Here is a 26,446-nt window from a genome sequence, read left to right as displayed (position 1 = left end):
TTTCGCAGATATTTTCATTTTTTATATTTGATTCCTTGCTCAGATATGTTACACATTCTCCCTTAAAGTCCATCTATGCCCTTATAAAAAGATAATCCTAGGGCAGGCATGGTGGCTCATATCTGTAACCCCAGCACTTCGGAAGGCTGGGGCGAGGACAGCTTGAGCCCAGGAGTTTCAGACCAGCCTAGGCAACATGGCGAAACCCCGTCTCTACAAAAGATACCAAAAAATTAACTGGGCACAGTGGCATGTGCCTGCAGTCCCAGCTGCTCAGGTGGCAGAGGAGGGAGGGCCCCTTAAGCCAGGGAGGTCCAGGCTGCAGTAAGCTGTGATTGTGCCACTGCACTCCAGCTTGGGTGATGGAGCAAGACTCTGTCCCCCGCCCAAAAAAAAAGAAAAATCCTTTCTTTACTTGGTGAAAATAGCTAAAGTAGTCATTTTATTATGACTATATGTTTAAATTATTTTTATATTTTAAATGGTAATAATGGAATTCTAAAAGCTCACTTTTGGGGAGTACCAAAAACTACATCGGAGAAACCTGAACATTATAAAGCTAAATATCAAAATTTTAAAAATTAAGTTGAAGGGCCGGGCACAGTGGCTCACACCTATAATCCCAGCACTTTGGGAGGCAGAAGTGGGCAGATCACTTGAGGTCAGGGGTTCGAGACCAGTCTGGCCAACATAGTGAAACCCCATCTCTACAAACACACACACACACACAAATTAGCTGGGTGTGGTGGCAGGTGCATGTAATCCCAGCTACTTGGGAGGCTGAGGTAAGAGAATTGCTTGAACCCGAGAGGCAGAGGCTGCAGTGAACCAATATTGCGCCACTGCACTCTAGCCTGGGCAACAGAGCAAGACTCAAAAAAAAAATTAAGTTGAGACTCAGAAATGTTCCTCACGCAGGAAGTAAAAATGTTGCAGGGGACCACAAAAATGCTATAGGGCTTGAACACGCAAACACACACACAGACACACAAACACACACACACAGGAGTTTGCCTGAACCCTAATTCCTGAGACCACCTGGATACTAATGAAATCAAGTCAAGAGGCTGGCTTAGAAGAGGCAAAAAACCCAAGCTTCAGTAAAGAACACAGCCACTGAAATTGGTCATAAAATTAAATCCTGATAAACAAATCTGGGCAAAGAGAAACAGTTCAAGGATACAGACAAAATTCTGTGATGCCAAGAGCCATACAGAATCTTGAAAAAAGGAGAAATTTTGCAAGGTCATGATAAGGAAGTAACTTCTAATTCAGAAAATTAGGAACTAAAACAGGATGTAGTGGGATAGGTAGCTAAACAGTAAGTATAATATACCCAGGGAGGAAGATGGATGACTCGATGGATGACTCATAGCAATTTCCAGACACAACCCAAATCTACCTTATCCACAAAACTGACCTATCTACCATCCATTCCTCACATCGCTAGTATTTTTCACCTTCAAACTTTCACAATCATCTTTCTAGATTCAGGATTTGTAAGAATGATCCATGTCTTTAGCTACTGCCTGATGTAAAATATACAAAAAATACAAAAATTAATATAGGATCAGGCACAATGGCTCACACCTGTAATCCCAGCACTTTGGGAGGCCAAGTTGGGTAGATTGCTTGAGCTTAGGTGTTCCAGACCAGCCTGGGAAAAATAGCAAGACCCTGTCTCTACAAAAAATACAAAAATTAGCTGGATGTGGTGGCACATGCCTGTAGTCCCACCTACTCAGGAGGCTGAGGCGGAGGATCACTTGAGCCCAGGAGGTAGAGGTTGCGGTGAGCCAAGATCGCACCACTACACTCCAGCCTGGGTGCTAGAGTGAGACTCTGTCTCAAAAAAAAAAGAGAGAGAAACACAGAAGTAAAATTTTCCGCCAAGATTAACAATAGAGGCACTGTTTTTCACATAATCTATAATGAAAATTTTTGTGAATTATCTGAAGAATAATTTAACCTAGGATTTGGAGTGGTACTTTGAAGAGCTGTGCCTTTCAGAAAATCTCATGATTCTCAAATGAAAAAATGTGTTATAATCTCAATACAGACAACATTCAGTGACTAGACAGGCAGATCCAAACTGTTCCATCTGTGTTAATGCGATCCAAATGTTGCTAGCAACTCCTTTAGCACTCTATGTTCATTACAAGTACTAAATTTCTTATGTTAAGCCTGGCTTTACCAATAAGAAAGACCTTTTAAGTCAAAACCTTTAATAATTATCTTTAATTTTCTCTTCCCATAGAATATTAACCAGATAGTGGTGGCATTAGAAATAGAAAGAGATGGCACCAGGAACAGGATGGAATGAGAATACAAAGGTGTTAAACAGGAGGGCAGTGAAACAGGAGAGCTTTAGTTCTTGAGGACTACTTAAAATGAGTGAGTTCACAGAAAATAAGACCCACTTATATTTAAATTTAACAAAAAACACATTCCAGGAGTATATATTTTTAAGTTATTCAAAATATTTCCCTCTTCATTAGTACAGCTAATTAAGAACTGTTCTAAAACTAAAACTAACTATATTACTATACCAGAAATGAAATTCTTCTGAAGCACATAATTATCCACAACTATGCTTTTAAAAAATCTTATTCATACAATGGTTATTCGAAGAAAATATATAGAGGACATTTTATTTTGTACTTGGTCATTGGGTATTTTTATCTTAACTAACACAGTTTTAATTAAAAAACTATTTCTGAATTTCATTTCTGACTTCAATAACAATTCTTAAGTAAAAATGTGTTTTATACCATACCTATCCTTGATCTGTCTGGCAGCCTTGGAGCCAATCAGGGAGAAGAGAAAGAAGGCAAGTTAGTGCTTTTCATGCAAGTTTCAATGGCAGTGACATGCAAGAAAAGTTAGGATATAAACCCTACAATAGATTAGTTCATATTCACCAAAACACAAACTATAGAAAATTTTTGTGTATAGTTCACATAAGCTTTCATGTGATGTTATAGTAGAATTACAGTAGAAAATCCAGACCCCATAAAAATCAACTTTTAGGAGGAAAATTTAACACTTCAAACAAATTCCAGGGGACTATAAATGTTTTTTTCTTACCTTAATATTATCAAAACACACTTCCACTTTCATTCAGTCTGATACTCATCAACTAGAGCAACCAACCTCCTTCAGGGGACAACTTCCTTCATGGTTTTCTTGTACATGTCAGATTTACTCTCTACATTTTCTTCGGAGATTTCTTTCACTACTTCATAATCGTTGTTCCAAGTTTTCTCTATATGCCTCTATAGGGCAAGGAATTCTGAAAGCTTGCCTGCTAACAAATACAACTAGGCTGCAATTCCACACACCTTTACTCCAAAGAAAGTTGTAACGGCAGAAATCCAGACACAAAGAGACCAGAGAAATACTTCCAGCAATGGGGTCTTTCTCCATGATGATTTCATAGATGCTACCAACTTAAACCTAAATATGATATCTCTTTTGTCTTTTTTTTTTTTAATGAAAGCACAAGTTTAGAAAGGGAACTCAGCTATTTACTTGGGATTGCATGGTCATATAAAATGATAAAAAACAAGTAAAAACTGTTGTCCTTTTTACATTTACATACAATATATCCAACAAAAGTTTTTTTCCCCACAGTAACCAGTACAGTTAACAATATATCAGACATAGACAAGGCTGTTTTGCTCAACACTGTATCCCCAGTGCCTAGCAAAAATGCTTAGGACATAGTAATACTTAATAATTATTAAATTTATTTGAATGTTAATTAGATATATGTAGCAATGCTTCTGTGGCCTCTCTTCTTCAGTTCTAATGTTGTTCCTATTCATTATTGGTCATTTTTATATCCACCCTAAAACATTCTGGTCTGAGTACCCTTTCTACTCAAAAACACAGAACTCAGATCTTTTCTTTTTGAGACAGAGTCTTCCTCTGTTGCCCAGGCTGGAGTGCATGGCGCGATCTCAGCTCACTGCAAACTCCGCCTCCCGGGTTCACGCCATTCTCCTGCCTCAGCCTCCTGAGTAGCTATAGGGACCTGCCACCATGCCTGGCAATTTTTTTTTGTATTTTTATTAGAGACAGGGTTTCACCATGTTAGCCAGGATGGTCTTGATCTCCTGACCTTGTGATCCGCCCGCCTCAGCCTCCCAAAGTGCTGGGATTACAGGCGTGAGCCACCGCGCCCAGGCAACACAGAACTGAGATTTAAGAGATCAGCATATTATACAGTTTCAGCACTACTACTAATCAGTTGAGACCTTGTATATTAATCATTCTATTTCTTTTCTAATGAATTTTGCTCCTTACTGTTTCCAAAAATCATTTCCAAGGCCCACATACTACAGCAAACAAATTCTGTGGGATCTGTATGTATCTTAAGTCATGAAACTACTGTAGTACCAGAGATAGAAAATGTTTAAAAAGTTAATTATATTGATTTTTTAAATTACTGTCATTAAAGCTGGAATTACAAAACAAAAGATTTTACTGTAAGTGTTAAAGGAAGGAAAGAGAGGACTCTTCTCTGTACCTGATATGAAACAAGTACTTCTAGGATTACTCTTTGCATCTCCATTCCCTTATTTCTCCTAGGAAAATGATATGACTTATCTGATAATGGGTTTGAAAGGAGAAACTAGAAAAGAGTAGCTCAGGACCTTCTGCTTTTTCTGGCAGTTTGCCTGCCCACAGAGAACATATATTCTGTTCTTTCCCTCTGTGCCATAACTTTCACTGAAAGTGGCTTCCCCTGCCCATCACCTGAGGCAGCCCCTGCTGATCATGGCTGGGTGAATTTGTCTGTCTAATTCTAGGTATTTAGTATCAGGAAACTTGCCCAATAACAAAAGCCATCTTTTCCAACATCCTTTTATTATTATTTGGCCTCTTATCAGTTTTGTTTTATCTTATTTCCTAATTGGTTTCGAACTCAGAGAAATATTACAAATCACCCTCGCATAACCCAATGATATGAAGACCATTACCATTTTTTAAACTGACCACGATGATTCAATTTTGTGTCAAGTGTTACTAAATTTAATAAGGTGAAAATGTTTAGTGTGTGTGTGCACATATGCATGCATGCAAAGCTTTTATGGTATCACTTCATGTACCATGCTGTTTGTGAAAAGGAATAAATGAAAAGCCAGATAATGTAGGAAAAACTGTTGTCCATGCATTTACATCGAATATACCCAGCTGGTAAAACTGAAAACTCCCATGGCTCCACTTTCATTTAGGTTCAAATTGTACTGCATATATATTGTATAAATGCAAGAGAGGTTTAAGAAGTTATTCTGAGCAATGATTAGAAGACAGAGTTTCAAATTCTGAAGACATTTCTTTGAAAGGGCCCAATTTCAAGAAATGTCTTAAATTAGAAAATATTTTTTTTTCTAGAATTCTTCTCTCTAAACAGAAAGGTATCCAAAAGATACACAACACTATACAGCTTCTAAGTTTCTATTCCTCTATTTCAAGAATGGTGACTTTTGTTAATTACAAAATTGGCAGAAAGGATTTCAGTAGAAGATCTAAAGAGTGATGTTGAGTAAAGTAATATAACTCAGCTTCCTGGAAGCTTTTCAGTAATATACAGTACCATAACCTGAAAATAAATCTAAACATCCATTGCAGCTTCTTCATAACTCACTACCTGGAATTACGGAGGCTCAAATAAATGTGTTGGCAACAGAGCAGTGGTAAATCTTGGAATCAGCTGGTACTAATTAAACAGATGTTTGACAAAATTCAGCATTACAATTCTACTTAAGGAAGTTTGGTCTCAGGTGACACCTTTCTATGGCTGATTAAAGAAATGGAATTGTAAGATTTAGTTTAAAAACAATTAAGAGATGGAGGGAATGAGGGAAGAGAGACAGAGAGGGAGAAAGGAAGGCACCATCTCTGATATGAATGCAGAGAAACTGTAATATGAGTACAAGTAGAAGTAATCGCAAACCAATCTTCATAACTGCCAATTAAATTTAAAGGTCAAACCAGATATTTTCCCAGTCACACAGAAAAAAGTTAACAGATCTTTTCCCAATCTCTTTTGTTCTTAATCTGTAATGGGTGAATATAGAAACTATTTTCTTCTGTGAATTTATCAAGCACTTTGAAGATAAAGTATCTTACTGTTTCTATCTTTCTTCTTTAATATCATCATTTCTCTTTTTATAGAAAGGGAGAGGGAAAAAGAGCCTCAAAACATTATTTTCCTTTAGGCAAAAATATGTCTTTGGGAAAAAAAAAACAGATTGCACATGAGTTAATTCCATACATTAGAAGTTTTGTATTTGGCAGACATATATTTATCTGTTTATGAAAGGAACTATTTTTCAAAAAACGATCATTTGAAAGAATCTGTCACAAAAGCCACAGTGAATAACTTGAAATACACTTTGAAATATAGTACTGCATGCAACTGTTTCATGATTAGACATATCTGTACAGGAGATTGCATTTCTGTAAGACACAAACACCAAGAAATGAAATTAAGGTGAAAACTACAATTTGTCCTATGCTTAACAAATATTTAGATCTGTTTTTTTATATTGCCCTCAAAACTGAAACATTCATGCTTTTGTTGAAGGTCCTCTCCTCTCTCCTAACATTCTTAACTTCAGCCAACAGAGGGAGCTTCTGGCAGTATTTCTGCTTACTTGAAAGTACTGAGTGAGCTTCTACCCACTCCTCTTCTTGTTCACTCTTGCCAGTGGTCAGAGCCTAACACTCACTGGACAATATTCTGCAGGCGAATCATTCATTATGAGTGAGATGTGGGAAATACACTAAACCCATTCTCCCTCTTCAGCTGTGGTCAAATGCAGAAGACACTGCTCCCCTTTCACCTAACTGTACTTTTTATTCCATTACAGGGACCTCATGGGTAGGAAACTATTTTCTCCCTTCTAGTCTGACAACTGAAGTACATGTGGCATGATTGTGATGGCAAGTTAGTTACACTGACTTGGAAATTGTCAGCTCTTTCTATAGAGAGAATTCAAGGTCTAAAGTCAGGGTGGGAATAGAAATACTAATTTTGGTAAAGGATCCAAGCAGTGTTCTGCAGGCCAGCTGTTAGCAGAGAACCCACATTTGGTGGGATGTTGCCAATTTGCTAAGTCCAGGAATAAAGCTAATGATCTGGATCCCATTTGCTGGTGATCCTTCTGCATAAATTTACTAACAACCAAACTTCTAGCAGTTAAAAAAAAAAAGTGAAAGTATGTTCTAAATTATTTTTGCATTTGTGCTATTTGTATTTGTTTACTTTCAGAGAGTATAAAATGCTGGTAAATAGCATAGTTTCACATTCAGTTCTCATGCTGAGATACTGCAACGTGATAATTTAAATACCAGAACTTAAAATACTTTTTTAAGATAATGAAGTATGAAAAGATACTCGAATTTAGCCTATGCTATCTTTTTGTCCTCATGAGCCATTCATATTAATCTCATTTAAGCACTTTAATATGGGATATTCACAAACAGTATACCTTAAATGAATTTCTTTTTCCAGACATCTAACAATATACTGCTAGACTAATAATCTCCAAAGTCATCTCTCCCTATTCACTCAGCAACTAGGTGTCTGAGGCAGGCCTGTAGTCCATGTAGCTGGCTAGGAAAGTAAACTTAGTTTTTTACTTGAAATCAAATTATTATCTGGACATATGAAGAAAATAATTGCAAGCAGCTCTCAGTTAAGCATTTTTCCTAAATAATAAGCCCAGATTTCTGGCTAGGAAACACTGACAGATACAGTAATGTGCCACATAACTACATTTCAGTCAATAATGAACTGCATATACAATGGTGGTCCCATAAAATTATAATGCTGTATTTTTACTATACCCTTTCTATGTTGAGATACACAAATACCACTGTATTGCAACTGTCTACAGTATTCAGTACAGTAACATGCTACACAGGTTTGCAGCATAGAAGCAACAAACTATACCATACAGCCGAGGTATGTAGTAGGCTATGCTATCTAGGTTTGTGCCATTATACTCTAATGTTCCCACAATGATGAAATCGCCTAATGATACATTTCTTAGAAGACATCCTCATCGTTAAGCGACACATGGTTGTAATTCATTTCACCACATCTCCAAATGGTTTAAGCTACTAAATACCAAATGGTTTAAGCTACTAAAACTATAAACTGCTGCAAGACAAGACCCAAATAGTAAGAATAAGCAAAGTGGCAAATTAAACCACAATGTGACTTATTTTATCAGAACCTTTCTAACTTATAATCTGTCAGGAACAAATTATAACAGAAACAAAGCTGGAAAGAATAAAGGACAGTGAAACAGAAAAGGGTAGCATTTGGGAGAAAGAAGACAGAAGAACTCTGAAAATGTCAACAGAAAGAGAAACATGGGAAAAATAAACTTTTATCATAGTTTTTCCAAGTTTCAGTCCCTCCTTAAATCAACTGGATTCAAGGCATTTTTGATTATTAGTCTCCACATTCTATAGTTTTCCTGTCTTCTTCCTCACTCTCAGGCTGTCAGTTGGTAATTCTTACTGCTATGACTATACCTGTCATTAACAACTGCCCTACTCCACTAAAAGGGTAATTTGTTGACAAGTAGAAAACAGAAAGAAAAATACTGAAAATAATAGTAGTATCAAGTACAATAGTGAACAGATTCTGAGAAATGATCTTGAATAGAGGACATTAACTCTTGTCATGAACTCTATGATGTTGATTTTGATGACTAAGACATCTTTTGCTTTCTGCATGTTTCTTAGCTATGTTCCAGACATTTAAGGTTATCACATGAATGCCCTCTAAGTAAGTGACATATCGTACTTTTTTTTTTTTTTTTTGAGGTGGAGTCTCGCTCTGTCTCCCAGGCTGGAGTGCAGTGACACGATCTCGGTTCACTGCAAGCTCCGCCTCCTGGGGTCATGCCATTCTCCTGCCTCAGCCTCCGAGTAGCTGGGACTACAGGTGCCCGACACCACGCCCGGCTAATTTTTTTTATTTTTATTTTTTGTATTTTAGTAGAGACGGGGTTTCACCATGTTAACCAGGATGGTCTCGATATCCTGACCTCATGATCTGCCAGTCTCGGCCCCCCAAAGTGCTAGGATTACAGGCGTGAGCCACCGCGCCTGGACTGTTTTTTGTTTTTTAAGATAGAGTCTCGCTCTGTTGCCCAGGCTAGAGTGCAGCGGCGTAATCACAGCTTGGTGCAGCCTCGACTTCCTAGGCTCAGACAATCCTCCCACCTCAGCCTCCAAGTAGTTGGGAGTACAGGTGCACATCACCATGCCCGGCTAATTTTTTTATGTATTTTGTACAGACAGGATCTCACCATGTTGCCCAGGCTGGCCTCAAACTCCTGGGCTCAAGCAAACCACCCACCTTGGCTTCCCATAGTGCTGAGATTCCAGGCATGAGCCACCACACCTGGCCAACATATCATACTTTTAAAGTACTTTTAAGTATGGTACATTTCCCTCATAATTCCTTATATAATAAGTCCACTTATGTGCATTAGTGTCTTTACAACTCACCTCCAAATTTAAAGAATTAATTCATGCACTGGCTTACTGCAAAAGAACTTTTGTTTTGATTCATTTGTTTAAAAGAAGATATCCATGTTAAAGTTCAATTTTAATATCCAAAGATGTAAGGTGGCAAATGTTACCTTCTCAAGGAAGTTTTTTCTACCTTCAAGTTCACAGAAAATCATAAAATGAAAACAATCACTAGGCATAAATCAATTATAAAGCTACCTTTCTAACACCAATGCAGCTCACTATATACTCCACAAAGGTGAAGTAAATAACATCAAACTCAAATTATCTTGATAACCACACAGTAATTTTTGCTAATTATATAGCTTAATTTCCAACTCTTTTCACATCATTTTAAAATATATTCTACATTTCTGGGTTTGATTTGATGAAATGGCAATCATTTAAAACGACCCTACTTAAAAGAAGAATTAGAATTTAGAATTTACAATCACTTAAACACCAGGATCTAAGTTAAAACATTAGCAGGCTTCTTGCTCTACTCTTTACATTTTTATACTAAACATATCCCTTAAGTAAGGATCTACATTTCCATGTTTTAATAAAACATTCAATTACTTAAATCAAGCATTGGGGGCATTTATCTGCAATAAGAAGTTACACAGTTACAGTGCTCATATGCATAAAGTGATAATGCTTTCCCAATCAGCTCATAGACGGAAACACAGAAACGCTTTTTAAACATATTTGTTGATGACCCTAAAGACACACACTTCTAAGTGTTCGCTTTGGAATAAATGAACAGCTAGCATTTTACTTATCAAGAAACCCCAAGCCTTTATTAGTATTAGAAATCAGTAAAGAAATCCAAAACTAAAGAAAAACAAAAACACCTTTTTAAAAATACAACTTTCCTTGTTAAGTGTATTAATGCAGTTTTTGTGTACCTTTGAAAATTCTTCGGGTTCCTTTATATCTAATGACCTTGTTGCAAATTCTAATAGTTCTTCAGAGTTCTCCAGGGCGTTATTACATTGACTAATTTGACTCTAGGAAAAAAATAAATAAATCATTAAAATGAAGTTTCCTATTGCCATCAGAATCTTAAATACATATTGTTATAATAAACTTACAAATAATTTTAATAGCAATAACAGAGGAAAAATATTTCAGTGAGCTACTGTAGCAAGATAATCAAGACAAGTTTTACATATATATAAAAAATTTGTTATATTTCTTTTATATATATATACAAAACAAATTTTAATTATCTTAATACGTTGTACCTCTTTCCATAATTTATCAAAAACAGCTTAACTGCATACAGGCAAAGATATACTCATCCTTTAAAACAAAAAAGGACCTAAGCAAAGCTTAGTCAACTGGCATTAATTAAAAACTAGCAATTCAAGATACATAAAAAATATGGGACGAGTAGGAAGCATTTTTCTAAACCTAAATGGCAAAGTTCCTGCTCTAAAGATGAATGTTTGCAATTCAATTTTATCTAACAAACTGCAAGTTTTAAAAATGTTTCTATTGGCTGCTCCCAGCTCCCCTGTAACAATGCCAGAAGAACAAACTGTCCACATATATTCAAGCAGAAAGAAGGTCCCGACAAACAACAGACATCAATGAGGTACTAGGAACTGAGAGGTAAGTGAAAAGGGAAAATATTACCAGCAGCACTGGAACATCACTCACACCAGGGAAGGCTAGGGGGCTGATTGAAATGGATAACGCACACTCTATATGCAAGAGTTTTTGGTACTTGATGGGAAGAAGGAAAGGCAGGAGAAAAGACATGACCCATGGCCACTTTGGTGGCAGGTTTAATATGTGGTACAAGTTAGGGTGACAGAAATGTTGGCTAGTGGTAGATGAAGACCATTAGAGCTGCTCTGGTAAAGAAGTAAGGGGAGGGAAAAGGGAAGATTGGAGATTAAGCAGCTGGATGCCTAAAGGCCATTCCAGAGTGGTGCTGTAAAGAAGGGTCTGGGTCCAAAACATAACAGAATTCTGCACAGGATGAGTTTTTGGTTGGATCTTCAGAAGACGCTGAGTTGTCCTTTCTTCTACAGTGTTTTGTTTTTTAAATGAATTCATTTCTTATTAGTATTTATTGAAATGTATGGAAACTTTATGAATAAACAAATTATCCTTGAATTATTTAAGTAGTACATCACCTGCCCCCAAATATGAACAACAAACCTCAACCTGGGGAGTATGGACATGCTTCAGAGGGTATCTGATGCCTGGAAATTGTGCATGTACAGTGTATATGTAAGACAGAAAGAGAACATACGTGTTTTCCCATAGCTTTTAGGTGCTCAAAGATATCTATAACTCAAATCAAAACACAAAAATTTGCACTTCTACACACCAATAATGAACAATCCAAGAAGGAAAATAAGAAAAAAATCCACTTATAACAGCATCAAAAAGAACAGCATACTTTGAAATAAACTTAACCAACAAGGCATGAGACCTATACACCCAAAACTACAAAACAATGCTAAAAGAAATATACAACAAAAATAAAGGGAAAGATATTCATGTTCATAGACTGGAACATTTAATATTGTTAAACTGTCCATACTACCCAAAACAATCTATAAATTCAATGTAATCACTGTCAAAATCCCAAGACATTTTTTGTAGGAATAGAAAAAATACATGTAAAATTCATGTAGAATCTCAAGGGACCCTGAACTGCACAAACAATTTTGAAACAGAAAAAAGTTGAATGCCTCAACACTCCTGATTTCAAAATATCTTACAAAACTATAGGACCCCAAACTATGTACTACTGGCATAAAGACAGATACACAGACCAATGGAACAAAACAGACAGCCCTGAAATTACCCTTCACATATATGATCGAATGATCTTTGACATAGGTACCAAGGTTGAACAATAGGGACAGGACACTCTCTTCAACAAATGGTGCTAGGAAAACCGAATATCCATAAGGAAAAAAAAAAAAGTAGGTCCCTTACTTAACACCACATGCAAAAATTAACTAAAAATGGATTGAAGACCTAAACATAAGCTCTAAAGCTCCTAGAAGAAAACATACGGGAAAAGCTTCATAACACTGTGTGTGTCAATGATTTCCCGGATATGACAATGAAAGCAAAAATAGACAAATGAGATGATGTAAAACTTTAAAACTTCTCCATATCAAATGGAACAACCAACAAAGTAAAAAAGCAGCCTACAAAATGGGGGGGAAAAAACTGCAAATCATATACCTGGTAAGGAGTTAATATCCAGAATGTATAGAAAACTGCTGCAACTTAACAACCACAAAAACCCTACAAGTAACCCAATTAAAAGATGGCCAAAGAACCTGAATAGACATTTCTCTAAAGAAAATACACTGATGGCCAACAAACACATGAAAAGATGGTTAACATCACTAGTCACGAGGGAAATGCAAAGCCAAACCGTAATGAAATAGCATGTCATACCCATTATGATGGCCACTATCAAAAAAAAACCCAGAAGATAAAAAGCATTGGCAAGTATGTGAAAAAACTGGAACCCTTGGGCTGGTAGGAATGTAAAATAGTGCAGCCACTATGGAACACATTATATAGAGGGTCCTCAGAAAACTAAAAAGAGAATTACCACATGATTCAGCAATCCTACTTCTAAGTATACATATCCAAAAGAATTGAAAACAGAATCTCAAAGAGATATTTAAACTCCCACGTTCATTGCACCATTATTCACAATAGCTAAGACATGTAAGCTGCCCAAATGTCCATAGACATATAAATGGATAAAGAAAATGTGGTATATACATAAGTAGAATATTATTCAACCACAAAAAAGGAGAAAATCCTAGACATGCTATAACATGAATAAATCTTGAGGGCATTATGCTGAGTGGAAATAAGTCATAAAAGGACAAATGCTATGATTTCACTTATGAGACATGTAGAGTAGTCATGGAAACAGAAAATAATATGATTGCCAGGAGCTAGTAAGAAGTGGAAATGAGTTGTTGATCAAGGGACATAAAGTTTCACTTGCACAAGATGAAAAAATTCTAGAGATCTGTTATACAAAAATGTAAATATATTTAACACCATCAAATTGTACACTATACAGTTTAAAACGGTTAAGAGAATTGGCCGGACACAGTGGCTCACACCTGTAATCCCAACACTTTGGGAGGCCAAGACAGGTGGATCACCTGAGGTCAGGAGTTTGAGACCAGCCTGGCCAACATGGTGAAACTCCGTCTCTACTAAAAATACAAAAATTAGCTAGATGTGGTGGTGGGCACCTGTAATCCCAGCTACTTGGGAGGCTGAGGCAGGAGAATCACTTGAACCTGGGAGGCGGAGGTTGCAGTGAACCAAGATCACTCTGGCCTGGGTGACAGAGCCAGACTTTGTCTCCAAAAAAAAAAAAAAGGTTAAGAGAATAAATTGGTTTTTTTAAAACCATAATTTTAGAATACTTATGGCCAAAACAAAAAACCATATTCTTCAAGGTATACTAAGAAATTCACTAATCTTTGCTTACCATAAATTGAGCATTAAATAGATTAAAATTATCCATACTTTAACAGTTGTATGATCTCACCTGTAACTCTTGGGATTTACGAGCTTGTTCCTGCTTGATACAGTTAATCATACTTTCTTTTACTTCATCCAGTATAGAGTATAAACTATCAAATTCTTCGTCTAACTCTGAGAGTATGTTGGACGAATTTTCCTGTTGAAAAAAACAAAACAAAACAATTTTACTGAAGAGCTATCAAACATTTAAAAACTAAAAGGTATGTCCAAAAGAGAGAATAAATTTATATTATAAACTATATTGGCCTAATATAAAAATAACATAATTCTAATGTTTGACTTAAGGCTTTCAAAAGAGATAAATGCAACAAACTGCCTGCTAATGCTAACAGTACTGTTTCAGCTATACTATCAGTTAAGTTGCCTTTTATGGACTAGCCCCATACGCTCTTCACTTTACTGTTTCCACAGGACAACATGAAAGGATGTTTGAAGATTCCCAACTTTGTCCAGACCTTCAGTATCTCAGGCAGACTTTAAGCCAGTGGTTCTTAACCTCTGGTGCGTATCAGAATCACTGGTGAGGTATTTTAATACAATATTCCAGAGATTTTAATTCAGTAATTCTGAGGAACACTTTGCACAAACAGAAATGAGGCAGATTTTGTCTAAATTTTAAAATCTTTCAGGGTCTCTAAAACACTGCATTTATATAAGATAAACAGAAATTAAAAGACTAAGCAATTATTTATTGGATCCTAAGATATTTATCAAATATTGAATCATCTAATGACTAGAATTTGTATTCAAATCCTGTATTTTATTAATTAAAATACAGGTAAGTTACTTGCCCAAAGCCACACTAGTAACTATGTTACTAGTAACATGGTCAATAAGGCATTTCAAGTCTCTTGACTTCTCAGAGTTCCCCATTGCGTCCATAAGCAAGATGCTGCTACCTCAACAAAAAATAAATTAAATTATTTGTAAAATCCCTAGATAAGCAATATCCACACTTGCAACAAATATGAGATAGAAGAAATTCTCTTAAGACATTTTTCAACTTGGATGAATCATTCAATTAAGAGAAGCGAACTGGCACTAAGAGAACTAATATATACAATCTATTATAATATTATATGTCCAAACTTTCGCTTGTAATGTTTATAAAAACTAGACACCTCACTGGCACCTCACCAAAGGTGGTGGTAATCATTTTACTAGTCTATTTACAATGGTAAGAACAACTACAGAAGTGGAATGTGCAGTCCGGAAGGGAAAAGACCTAACTCAAATCCCACACTAGCCACTCAGTAACAGCATGACCTTGTACAAGGCACTTAAATTCCTAGACCTCAGTTTATTCATTCATAAAAAAGAAATAGATTATTTTCCTCTCAATCACCAGATGGCATCTTGTTGCCTTTTGCCTACTACTAAGCCCCCATCTTCAGCAACAAGGGTGTAGTTAAATTCCCCCACTACCGTTTTTCTAACGTTAAGGTAGAATTCTAAAATTTATCAACCAGAAGAATGGTTTGAGCTAGATCTACATAAGATCTCTCTTTCCAGATATCAAATGTGATGATTCTCTTGTCCACAGATCAGGAGCTTTACAGTCATTAGCTTTATGCTTATCTAAAGAAAGCTGATTCTCCAATTTTCCAAAAAAATCGTTCAAGACAGCTAAAATAATGATTTTTTTTTCTTTTTTTCTTTTCTTTTTTTTTTTTTTTTTGAGACAGAGTCTTGCTCTATCAACCCAGGCTGGAGTGCAGTGGCACAATCTCAGCTCACTGCAACCTCCACCTCCTGGGTTCAAGCGATTCTCATGCCTCAGCCTCTCAACTAGCTGAGATTACAGGCGCCCGCCACAACCAGCTAATTCTTTTATTTTTAGTAGAGATGGGGTTTCACAATGTTGGCCAGGCTGATCTTGAACTCCTAACTTCAGGTGATCTACCCAACTCGGCCTCTCATGAATGTTCTTTTTGCTAAAGATTATTTTGGTTATTCTGGGTCTTTTGTATTTCTATATACATTTTAGGATTTTTTCTATTTCTGTGGAAAATGACACTGGTATTTGGATAGAGATTACAATGAATCTGTAGATTACTTTGGGTAGTACAAATATTTTAACAATGTTAATTCTTCTAATCCACAAACATGGGATATTTTTCCATTCATTTATGTCTTCTTAAATTTCTTTCATCACTGTTTTATAGCTTTCAGTATACAGATTTTCCATTTCCTTAGGTAAATTTATTCCTATTTTTTTATGCTACAGTAAATGGGATTGTTTTCTTATTTTCTTTTTGAAATAGTTCGTTTTTCGTGTACAGAATACTGATTTTTGTGCATCGATATTGCATTCTGTAACTTTACTGAATTTATCAGTTCTAATAGTTTTCTGGTACAGTCTTTAGAGTTTTCTAAAGACTAAGGCAGGAGAATTGCTTGAACCTGGGAAGTAGAAGTTGCAGTGAGTCGAAACTGCGACATTGCAATCCAGCCTGGGTGACAGAACAAGTCTTTGTCTCAAAAAAAAAAAAAGAAAAAAGAAAAAAGTGGTGAGAGGAAACATCTTTGTCTTGTTCCCGACTTTACAGAAAAAGCTTTTGACTTCTCACCTTTGATAAGATGGTAGCTGTGAGACTGCTATTATACATATGGCCTTTACTGTGTTGGGGTACATTCCTTCTATACCCAATTTGTTGAGAGTTTTTATCATGAAAGGATGCTCAATTTTGTCAAATTATTTTTCTGCATCTACTGAGATAACCATACACTTTTTTTTTGTCTTTAGTTTTGTTAACATGGTATATCACATTTATTGACTTCTGTTGAACCATCCTTGCATCCCAGGCATGAAACCTACTGGATCATGGTAAATGATCTTTTTAAGGTGCTACTGAATTCAGTTTGCTAATATTTTATTGAGAATTTTTGCATCTATGTTGATTAGGAATATTGGCCTGTAGTTCTCTCTTTTGTAGTATCCCTGGTTTGGCTTCATTATTGGGGTAATGTTGAATTTGTAAAATGGATTTGGAAGCACTCCCTCCTCTTTGATTTTTTTGGAAGAGGCTAAGAAGAACTGATAGTAGTTCTTTAAATATTTGGTAGAATTCAGCGATAAAACCACCAGGTTGCAGGCTTTTCTTTGATGGGAGACTTTATTGTGGATTCAATTTCCTTATTCATTATTGACCTATTCATACTTCTATTTCTTTCTCATTCAGTCTTGGTAGATTTTACGTTTCCAGCAACCAGATTATCTTGAGTTCTCTCTTCCACAATCAGTATGTCACTACTTACAACATAAATTATCTCCCCAAACCTGGAACTATTTTCTTAAGTATTCCTCTCCCTCCTCAATGGGCCCTTTACCTTTTACTTAATTTCATCTGCTTCTACAAGTAGACCCCTTACCAATAACATTTTATTTTCTTTTTGAGACACAGTCTCGTTCTATCATCCAGGCTGGAGTGCAGTGGCACAATCACTGCTCACTGCAGCCTTGACCTCCTAGGCTCAAACGATCCTCCTACCTCAGCCTCCTGGGTAACTGGGACTACATGTGTATGCCACCACACCCAGCTAATTTTTTTTAAATTTTATTTATTTATTTATCTATTTATTTATTTATGGTAGAGATGGGGTCTTGCCATGTTGCCCAGGCTTGTTTCAAACTCCTGGGGTCAACCTATCAACCTGCATCAGCCTCCAAAGTGCTGGGATTACAGGCATGAGCCATCACATGTGGCCAACATTTTTCTTCCATTGTTTATTGCAAAAGAAATGTTTTACTTGCCAGTACTTTTGAAAAAGTACAAATTGCTCTTAATTTATATTAAAAAAAATGTCAAATGGAAAAGGACTAAAGTGAGCACTCTGGTACTCCCTAACAACTACTATTCCAGAGTTTTCCTTTTCTCTTACTATTTTGATTTTTCCATGGACAAAACAGGAATTGCAATGAAAACATTTTTACTTTATCTGCTATTTTAAAACCCTGCTCTCACCTCCATTAGTTTATAACCCAAAGTTCATAGAGTATATTTGTACTTCAGATTTGACTCATTAGTTGTGACGTATTTATATAAAATTTTTCATTAAAAAATCATACCTGAACTCCTTTTAGTGTATGATTTAGTGTATCAATGAAGTTCTGAATTTCATCATTTTTATTTGCCAGAGTTGAAATGATCCTCTGTAGAGCTTCCTAGAATTAAGAAAAACATTAAAACACTATATTTCAATGAAAGAGTTATAAAACTCATTAACAAGCATTCTCTAAACAAACTTTATGTAAGAGTACAACAAATAGGAGCAATGTAAAATTTCTCATTGTTCAAAACTTCCAAAGGCTTATAATTAGAAAAGATGGGGTATATATTTGTACTATATTAAGCCCTCTTATTCCTAATATACAACTTAATCCCCATGATACTTTTCAGATTGAAACTGATCAGTTTAACTTAATACCAATAGAATTATTTTAGGTCATCGGCCATGGCAATGGAATAGAGCAAAATCTTTAAATGATGTAAAAACAAATGGAAACGGAATACAACATCAGGATTCAAGGAATAAAAGCAAGGAGACATAAATTCATCAACATTTTATTTATTTACAAAAATAAACATATTTTAGAGATACGAAACTAGATAATAAATGTGCATTTAGAATGACAACATTCATTCCAACGTTTACAGATGCCGTAGAACTATAATAAATCAAGCAATTTTAGTAGCAAATAGCTGAGACTTTGATAATGCTTCCTATTTAAATAAAACATTTGGTTAATTTTCTCTCTGGTTCGGTGCTATCCAATAACATTTTCCACTGTGATGGAAATGTCCTGTAAATGTGCTGCCCAATATGGCAGCCACCAGCCACACACAGTTAATGAAGTCTTGAAATGTGACTAGAACTGAGGAACTAAATTTAATTTTTTCAACTGTAATTAATTAATTTAAGTTTATATAGCCAAATGTAACCAATGCTATCATATTGGACAGCACAAGTCTAGCTGCAGTAACTACTCATTGGTAGCAATAGCAAAAACCAAACAAGGTTATTTATAGTCTCAGAAAAAAATCAAATGCAAGTACTTTAATACTTTGTAATTTTCTCAGAAGCATAGGACTTTTTTCTGTAAGTACCTATGAGCTTAAATGTTTTAATAAAGCCTACAAGACTTTGTGAAATAAAGGTTCTCCTAAAAATATAATCAGATATCGATAAAGGGTTATACATAAGGAGCCCAGGAAATAGTCTGAAGGGAGGTAACATCTTTTTTTTTAAGTTTTTTTCCTCGAGACAGAGTTTTGCTCTTGTCTCCCAGGCTGGAGGGCAATGGCGTGATCTCGGCTCACTGCAACCTCCACCTCCTGGGTTCAAGCAATTCTCCTGCCTCAGCCTCCCAAGTAGCTGTAATTACAGGTGCCTGCCACCATGGCTCAGCCACTTTTTGCATTTTTAGTAGAGACAGGGCTTCACCACATTGGCCAGGCTGGTCTCAAACTCTTGACCTCAGGAGATCCACCTGCCTCAGCCTCCCAAAGTGCTGGGATTATAGGCATGAGCCACTGCACCCGGCTGAAAATTTTTAATTTAACAGTAACAGTTCTCCTTTGAGTCTCAAAATTCCTGGAGATAAGGAGGTTTTTATTATCATCCCTGGGGCTGCCTAAGGGTTCTCTGTTTTATTCACTTACACTACTTCTTCCCACTGTCACTACTGTTGGTATTTTAATATAATAACACAATGAAGTTATACTGTGAAAGAACACCAATGAAGACCGAGAATTAAGTGTTTATCCTGCCAATACTCTTCCCAAGAACTGGTGCACCAAGACTTGGGGGAGGGGTGGACGCAGTTGGAGAAGCAACAGAGGTAATACAGAAATGGAGAAGAAGTCAAAGGACTTAAATCTTCCAAGTACTCACCCAACGTAGGCTCAGTACTTTTTTCTTTCTTTTTTTTGTTTTTGTTTTTGTTTTTTTTTTTTTTGCTTTTTGTTTTTTTGAGACAGTCTCACTGTCAACCAGGCTGGAGTGCAGTGACGCAATCTTGGTTCACTGCAACCTCACATCCCAGGTTCAAGCAATTCTCCTGCCTCCATCTCCTGAGTAGCTAGGATTACCAGCATGTGCCACCACACCCAGCTAATTTTTATATTTTTAGTAGAGACAGAGTTTCACTATGTTGACTAGGCTGGTCTCAAACTCCTGGCCTCAAGTGATCTGCCTGCCTCAGCTTCCCAAAGTGCTGGGATTACAGGCGCCACTGCATCCAGCCTCAATACATATTTATTATTTTATTTATTTATTTATTTATTTATTTTTTGAGATGGACTCTCACTCTGTCGCCCAGGCTGGAGTGCAATGGCGCCATCTCGGCTCACTGCAACCTCCGCCCACAGGTTCAAGTGATTCTCCTGTCTCAGCCTCCTGAGTAGCTGGGATTATAGACATGAGCCACCATGCCCAGCTAATTTTTGTATTTTTAGTAGAGACAGGGTTTTGCCATGTTGGCCAGGCTGGTCTCAAACTCCTGACCTCAGGTGATCCACCTGCCTTGGCCTCCCAAAGTGCTAGGATTACAGCCTTGAGCCACCATGCCCAGCTCAATACATATTTAAAAGCAACACAATGGAATAGTAAAAACAGGTCTGTACAATACTCAGACTTTATAGTAGGTTTCAGTTAATAAGACAGGGCTGTTTCTGGCTAATGAACTGAATCTGCCTCCCCTTCTATCCCTCAAAATGGCAGAGTTACGTCCGTATTGTGCAGATGAGAAAATGGAGATTCAAAGTAACACTGCTAGTAAGGTAAAAATGATCTATGTCCAAAGCCCATGGTCTTAACTACTTTGGAATACTGCCTCTAAATCCAATCAATTAGCCCATCATATGGTCTACTCATACAATACAGTACATATTCTTTAAATACCTTATTTGCCAAGAGTTTTCAATGACAGAGAACTGCTGGAATTTTCATAGTAGAGAATCACAGCTTGATTCACTGGAAGGCACTTCTAATGAACTTCAGAGAAAAGTTGGTAACATTCTACCAGAACAAAAGTAGAAGAATCTTCTGAAAAGATCACCTTCTATGAAAAAGAGGAGCCAGGCCCAATGAATTCAACCCAGTGACAAAATTTCAATCACCATGATATATGTGAGTTCAATAAAAGCTGAAAAAAGGCCAGGCACAGTGGCTCACACCTGTAATCCCAACACTTCAGGAAGCTAAGGCAGGCAGATCACTTAAGGTCAGGAGTTCAAAACCAGCCTGGCCAACATAGTGAAACTCCTCTCTACTAAAATTACAAAAATTAGCCAGGTGTGATGGTGTGCACCTGTAATCCCAGCTACTCAGGAGGCTGAGGCAGGAGAATCACTTGAACCCAGGAGGTGGAGGCTGCAGTGAGTTGAGATCTCACCACTGCATTCCAGCCTGGGCAACAGAGCAAGATTTTGTCTCAAAAAAAAAAAAAAAAAAAAAAAAAAAAAAAAACTGTCAGGCACAGTGGCTCATGCCTGTAACCCCAACACTTTGGGAGGCTGAGGCGGGTGGATCACCTGAGGTCAGAAGTTCGAAACCTGCCTGGCCAACAAGGCGAAACCCTGTCTCTACTAAAAATACAAAAATTAGGCAGGCGTGGTGGTAGGCGCCTGTAATCCCAGCTACTCAGGAGGCTGAGTCAAGAAAATTGCTTGAACCCAGGAGGTGGAGGTTGCAGTGAGCCGAGATCACACCACTACGTCCCAGCCTGGGTGACAGAGCAAGATTCTGTCTCAAAAAAAATTGGTACCAAAAAAAAAAAAAAAGGCAGACATAGAGCAAAAAATAAAATATCCTTAGCATAGCTTCCCATCTATTTTTTTTTTTTTTTTTTTGGTCTAAGTTTAGTAGCAAGCTTTGCATTTCAGAAATTACATAGCAAAAATCTGGAGATAGTTGTAGTTTATGGCCCCAACTAGGTAAGACCTGAGCTCCAAAGATTTTAATGAGAAACCTTTTTTTTTTTTTTTTTTGAGGCTCTGTCACATGGGTGGGAGTGCAGTGACACAATTGCAGCTCACTGCAGCCTCAACCTCTTGGGCTCAAGCCATATCCACCTGCCTCATTGTTTGATTTTTTGTAGAGACGAGGTCTCACTATGTTGCCCAGGCTGGTCTCAAACTTCTGGGCTCCAGCAATTCTCCCACCTTAGCCTCCCGAAGTTACAGGCATGATCCCTGCTCCCAGCTAAAGCCTACCTTTTTAACGTTCCTGTTTTTTACTGAGTACAGTCCAAGACATCTAAATGCTCTAATTTTGAATCAGATCTTCAGGTTAAATCCTCTGCTCCTTTAAGAGCTACCAACCTGCTGCAAGTTAACAGACTGGTCCAGTAGTGACGTTAGAGATCAGAAAACAGGCTTTACCAACTGTAACGTTTTCATTCTCCTTAAAGCAGTACTGTCCAATATAAACATAGTAGGAGCCAATAGCAGCCACATCAAAAAAGTAAAGGAAAAACAGGAGAAATTAATTTTAATATTTTATTTAATAGATTCAAAATACATCATCATTTCAACATGTAGTCAATATTTAACAATTAATGAGTTTTTCTCTTTTTTGGTACTGAGTCTTCAAAATTTAGTTTGTATTTTACACTTATGCATATCTCAATTCGAAACTGGCCACATTTCAAGTGCTCAAAAACCACATTATGGCTAGAAGCTACCATCCTGGAAAATACAGACTTAAGAGGTCTATGTCATCCAAACAGACCATATATTTCTAAGAGTGGAAATAGGGCAGAGATCCTCTATTAATCTTATTAATTTGCAATTAAAAATAAACGACCTAAAAGCTTTCTGAACTTTTTCTTGGAAGACCAGAATTTCTTTATGTGCTTATGTTATGCCAGATTCTTGAATTATAATAACTATATGTCGATATAAGTTAAAACGTTACAACCAACTTCCTTTACCAGAATTTCGCTAATTTCTCAGTTTTTAATTTATATTATTATTAACTCTAGAAAGTGAAAGACATTTTAAAATTACCAACTCTCAAAATAAATTGGTGCATAAGTAACACCACTTTGGGATCCAAAACCATAACAGAAGAAACAAATACACTCCTCTCTCCTGTGAAATTTACGCTGTTCTCTCATGTTTTTGGTTAGAGAAGACTCCTTGGGATCACAAAAAGTACAAATGTCCATGTCACAGTTGGCAGCTAACAAAAACAAGACTGCACCTGAGGACAACTGACATATAGGTTAGACAAATTCAAATAATCATCAGAATAATGCCCTCCATTTTCTATGATACTATCCCATATCTCCAAAAAATACCATCCTTAGATTACAATTTTTTTTTTTTTTTTTTTTTTTGAGATGGAGTCTCACTCTGTTACCCAGGCTAGAGTGCAGTGGTGCAATCTCGGCTCACTGCAACCTCCACCTCCCGGGTTCAAGCAATTCTACTGCCTCAGCCTCTCGAGTAGCTGGGATTACAGGTGCAAGCTACCATGCCTGGCTAATTTTTTGTATTTTTTAGTAGAGATGGGGTTTCACCATGCTGGCCAGGCTGTTCTTGAACTCCTGAGCCTGTGATTCACCCGCTTCGGCTTCCCAAGTGCTGAGATTACAGGCATGAGCCTCTGCGCCCAGTGATTACAGTTAATCTTATCTTTACCATTCCCCTTAAATTCATTCAAAATTCTATTACCATAGATGAAAGACCCTTTTCAACTGTATTGGCCTAAGATGTATTAATAGCCATACTTCTGGAAAGAAACTCTGCAATCTATGTTAAAGCCTTTAGGGGAATGATATCCTATATGAATTGCGTAAGGCTGTAAAAATACTGTACTTCCCCAGAAAGTGGATGAGAAAGAAAGGTCTTTAAAGACTGATATAGTATTTCTGGGAAACATGGTCTCATTCTTTGAAGAGAGAGCACTCTACAGCTCTTGAATTTAACAAGGAGTTCCAGTACAGCATGAGAGTCTGTAATACATACCTAGATAAAGGGTCTACATTCTGAGAAAAGTTGCTTTACCCTAATGCCAAAACTGCAAAGACTAAAGGCCTAGATTATTTTCAGGGGATGCACTCCAATCTTTAGATGGGGAGGGCTTCAGAACCTTTGCTACAATATACCACTGAGACGCTGTCAGAATGGACAAGCCAGCTACAGAGGACTCTGGAACCCCAGCATTTAAGATCATCTATATTTTCAAAGCTGCCGAATACGTTACTAAACATGGTTGCAGAAGCAGCAACCATTCAGATCATAAAGAGAAAGTCACAGCAACCAATGTGACCTTGTTAGCTAATACAGATAAAATGCTGCCTCTCTGTTAAGCTTTTCTAAGCTCAAAGGTAGGAAATATCCGCAAAGTTCCCCAAGGGCAGACTACTGAGACAAAGGCTCCAGAAGCTCTGATCCACTTGCCCTTTAATCTGTAACTGCTGTGGAGAGGATGAGCAAATGAAAAAGACTGTAATCCAGAGCTCATATTTAGCATTCTAAAATAGTAAGTTCATCAGTGAGAGGGCCAAGGCTTCAGCCTTTCTGACCCTCACAAGAATGGGGACTGGCTGGAACTAAGTGGAAATGACATAAAGATAAAAAGCACTAAGGAACTTGGTGCTCAGTAGAACTGGAAAACAAGTTACAAGGAATTAGAATATTTAAGACAAAACTACCACCAGCACCAAAACATGAAAACTAAAGAATTAAGATTACATGGGCTGAGTTCGGAAACTTGACCCTAGCTTGTATATGTGACATAAAGTTAAAATTTTCTCTACAGTGGTAGGAGTCAAGTAAAAGGTGTATATAAGGATAGTATGTGCCTCATCTAGGAGGTATACAAGGGGAGGCTGGCTGAATAGGTATCAAACCCAGCAATTTTTAAAAAGTGTTTTCTAGATATGGTAGGCAATACGCCAAGGCAGAGAAAGAGAGCAGAAAAGAGCTAAAAGATATCATAATGCAATGAGTTTTCTACCCCAGTCTATCCCTCCAGGACTTCCAAATTTAATCAAGAGCAAAGACAGAAAGCTAGGCCATCATCACTATCTCCTCTCCTCTAATTTGTGCTCTACATGAAGTCACAAAGTTCTATAGACTGTACCTTCTTAATGGTTCTACTGATAGCAGCAGGAGGCAGACCTAGTCCTAGGTAGATGGGGCAGATCCCTGGTGAAACCTGACCTTCAGGCTGAAGACAGCCTGAAGCCTGAAAACTGGGCTGCCAGTTCCTGATGGAATCCACCAACCTGAATGAGAATTTCCTTTATGCCTTTCAGTCAAACAAACGGTGCTTTTTCCAGGCCCACCCATGGACCAATCAGCACATACTTCCTCCTGCCCATGGACCAATCAGCATAAACTACCCCATTTTGAGCCCATAAAAACCCTGGACGCAGCCACATATTTGGACTACCCATTTCAGGACTCCTCACACTAAGAGCTATTCTGTCACTCAGTAAAACTCTCCACTGCCTTGCTCACCATCCAGTCGTCCATGTCACCTCATTCTTCCTGGACTCTGGACAAGAAGTCAGGAACCACTGAAAGGCAGGCGCGGAAAGGGCTGTAACACTTTCCTGGCTCGCTTGCCAAGCTGCATACAGGAGCAAAAGGGGCTGTAACATGTTCCTGGCCAGGTCACCAAGCTGCAGGCAGTGACATGAACTGCAGAAGTGAAGAGTGGCAACACTTCTAAGGGCCTAGACCTCAGGATTCCCTGAGCCAGACCTATAACACTATAGCCCTCCCACCTTCCACCAGCATCAGGCGGCTGCCCCACATGACAGGAGGTGACAACAGGACTGGGCCAGCCTGGGAGCCACAGGCCCAGGTGAGGTGGCAGGAGTGAACAGGCTGAAACATGCCCCACTGCTCCCACTGGCCAAGCTGCGGGTGGCAGGAACAAGAACACTGTAGCACCCCTGCCCCCAACCCCTTGGGGCTCCACAGTTACTGGCATCTCTGAGTTTTCAGGCACCACTGCATTCACCTCATCCAGACACAGGCACCCACAGAGGAAACCACTTGCAGTATGTTTGGTTCAGCTGCAGCCTCACATGGAGCTGGTGACTGTGCCAGTGCCTGGAGCTGCCCGCATGGCCACAGCAGCCAGCATGCTAGGCTGTCCACAGTGGTCGTACCCCAAGCTCACTCGCTCACTCACATATCCCTCACTGCTCCATGCCTGGATCGCCCTTGGCAGGTGTGGGATCCAGGCCAGTAGTATGAGCTGAGCACAGCCTGCCAGGCCAAGTGAGCAGAACGAGCCCAGCAGGCATGAGTGAAACTCAAGGAGAGACACTGCCAGCCACAGAGGTTTCCAGCTGGTTAAAAAACATCCAAAGTATCCTGTA

General features: G+C 37.8%; 1 protein-coding gene across 6 annotated transcripts in view; it reads right to left on the bottom strand.

Annotated features, from left to right (window-relative positions):
* FSD1L (fibronectin type III and SPRY domain containing 1 like) overlaps window positions 1-26,446 on the bottom strand; it is an 89,071-nt gene that overhangs the window by 52,719 nt on the left and 9,906 nt on the right. For 3 of the 6 annotated variants that reach the window (XM_037983089.2, XM_037983092.2, XM_037983095.2), the window contains exons 2-5: window positions 18,170-18,265; window positions 14,105-14,236; window positions 10,452-10,553; window positions 2,777-2,799 (exon numbers count right to left, since the gene is read on the bottom strand). In XM_037983089.2, coding sequence (XP_037839017.1) covers window positions 2,777-2,799; window positions 10,452-10,553; window positions 14,105-14,236; window positions 18,170-18,265 — 353 coding nt within the window. Of the gene's footprint in view, window positions 1-2,776; window positions 2,800-10,451; window positions 10,554-14,104; window positions 14,237-18,169; window positions 18,292-22,424; window positions 22,519-26,446 lie in introns of all 6 variants that reach the window. The other 3 variants (XM_037983150.2, XM_007968516.3, XM_037983136.2) reach the window with 2 other exon arrangements.

This window comes from Chlorocebus sabaeus, chromosome 12 (genome assembly GCF_047675955.1).
Source record: "Chlorocebus sabaeus isolate Y175 chromosome 12, mChlSab1.0.hap1, whole genome shotgun sequence".
Taxonomy (NCBI): Eukaryota; Metazoa; Chordata; class Mammalia; order Primates; family Cercopithecidae; genus Chlorocebus; species Chlorocebus sabaeus.
This window is presented reverse-complemented; position numbering and strand designations above follow the sequence as displayed.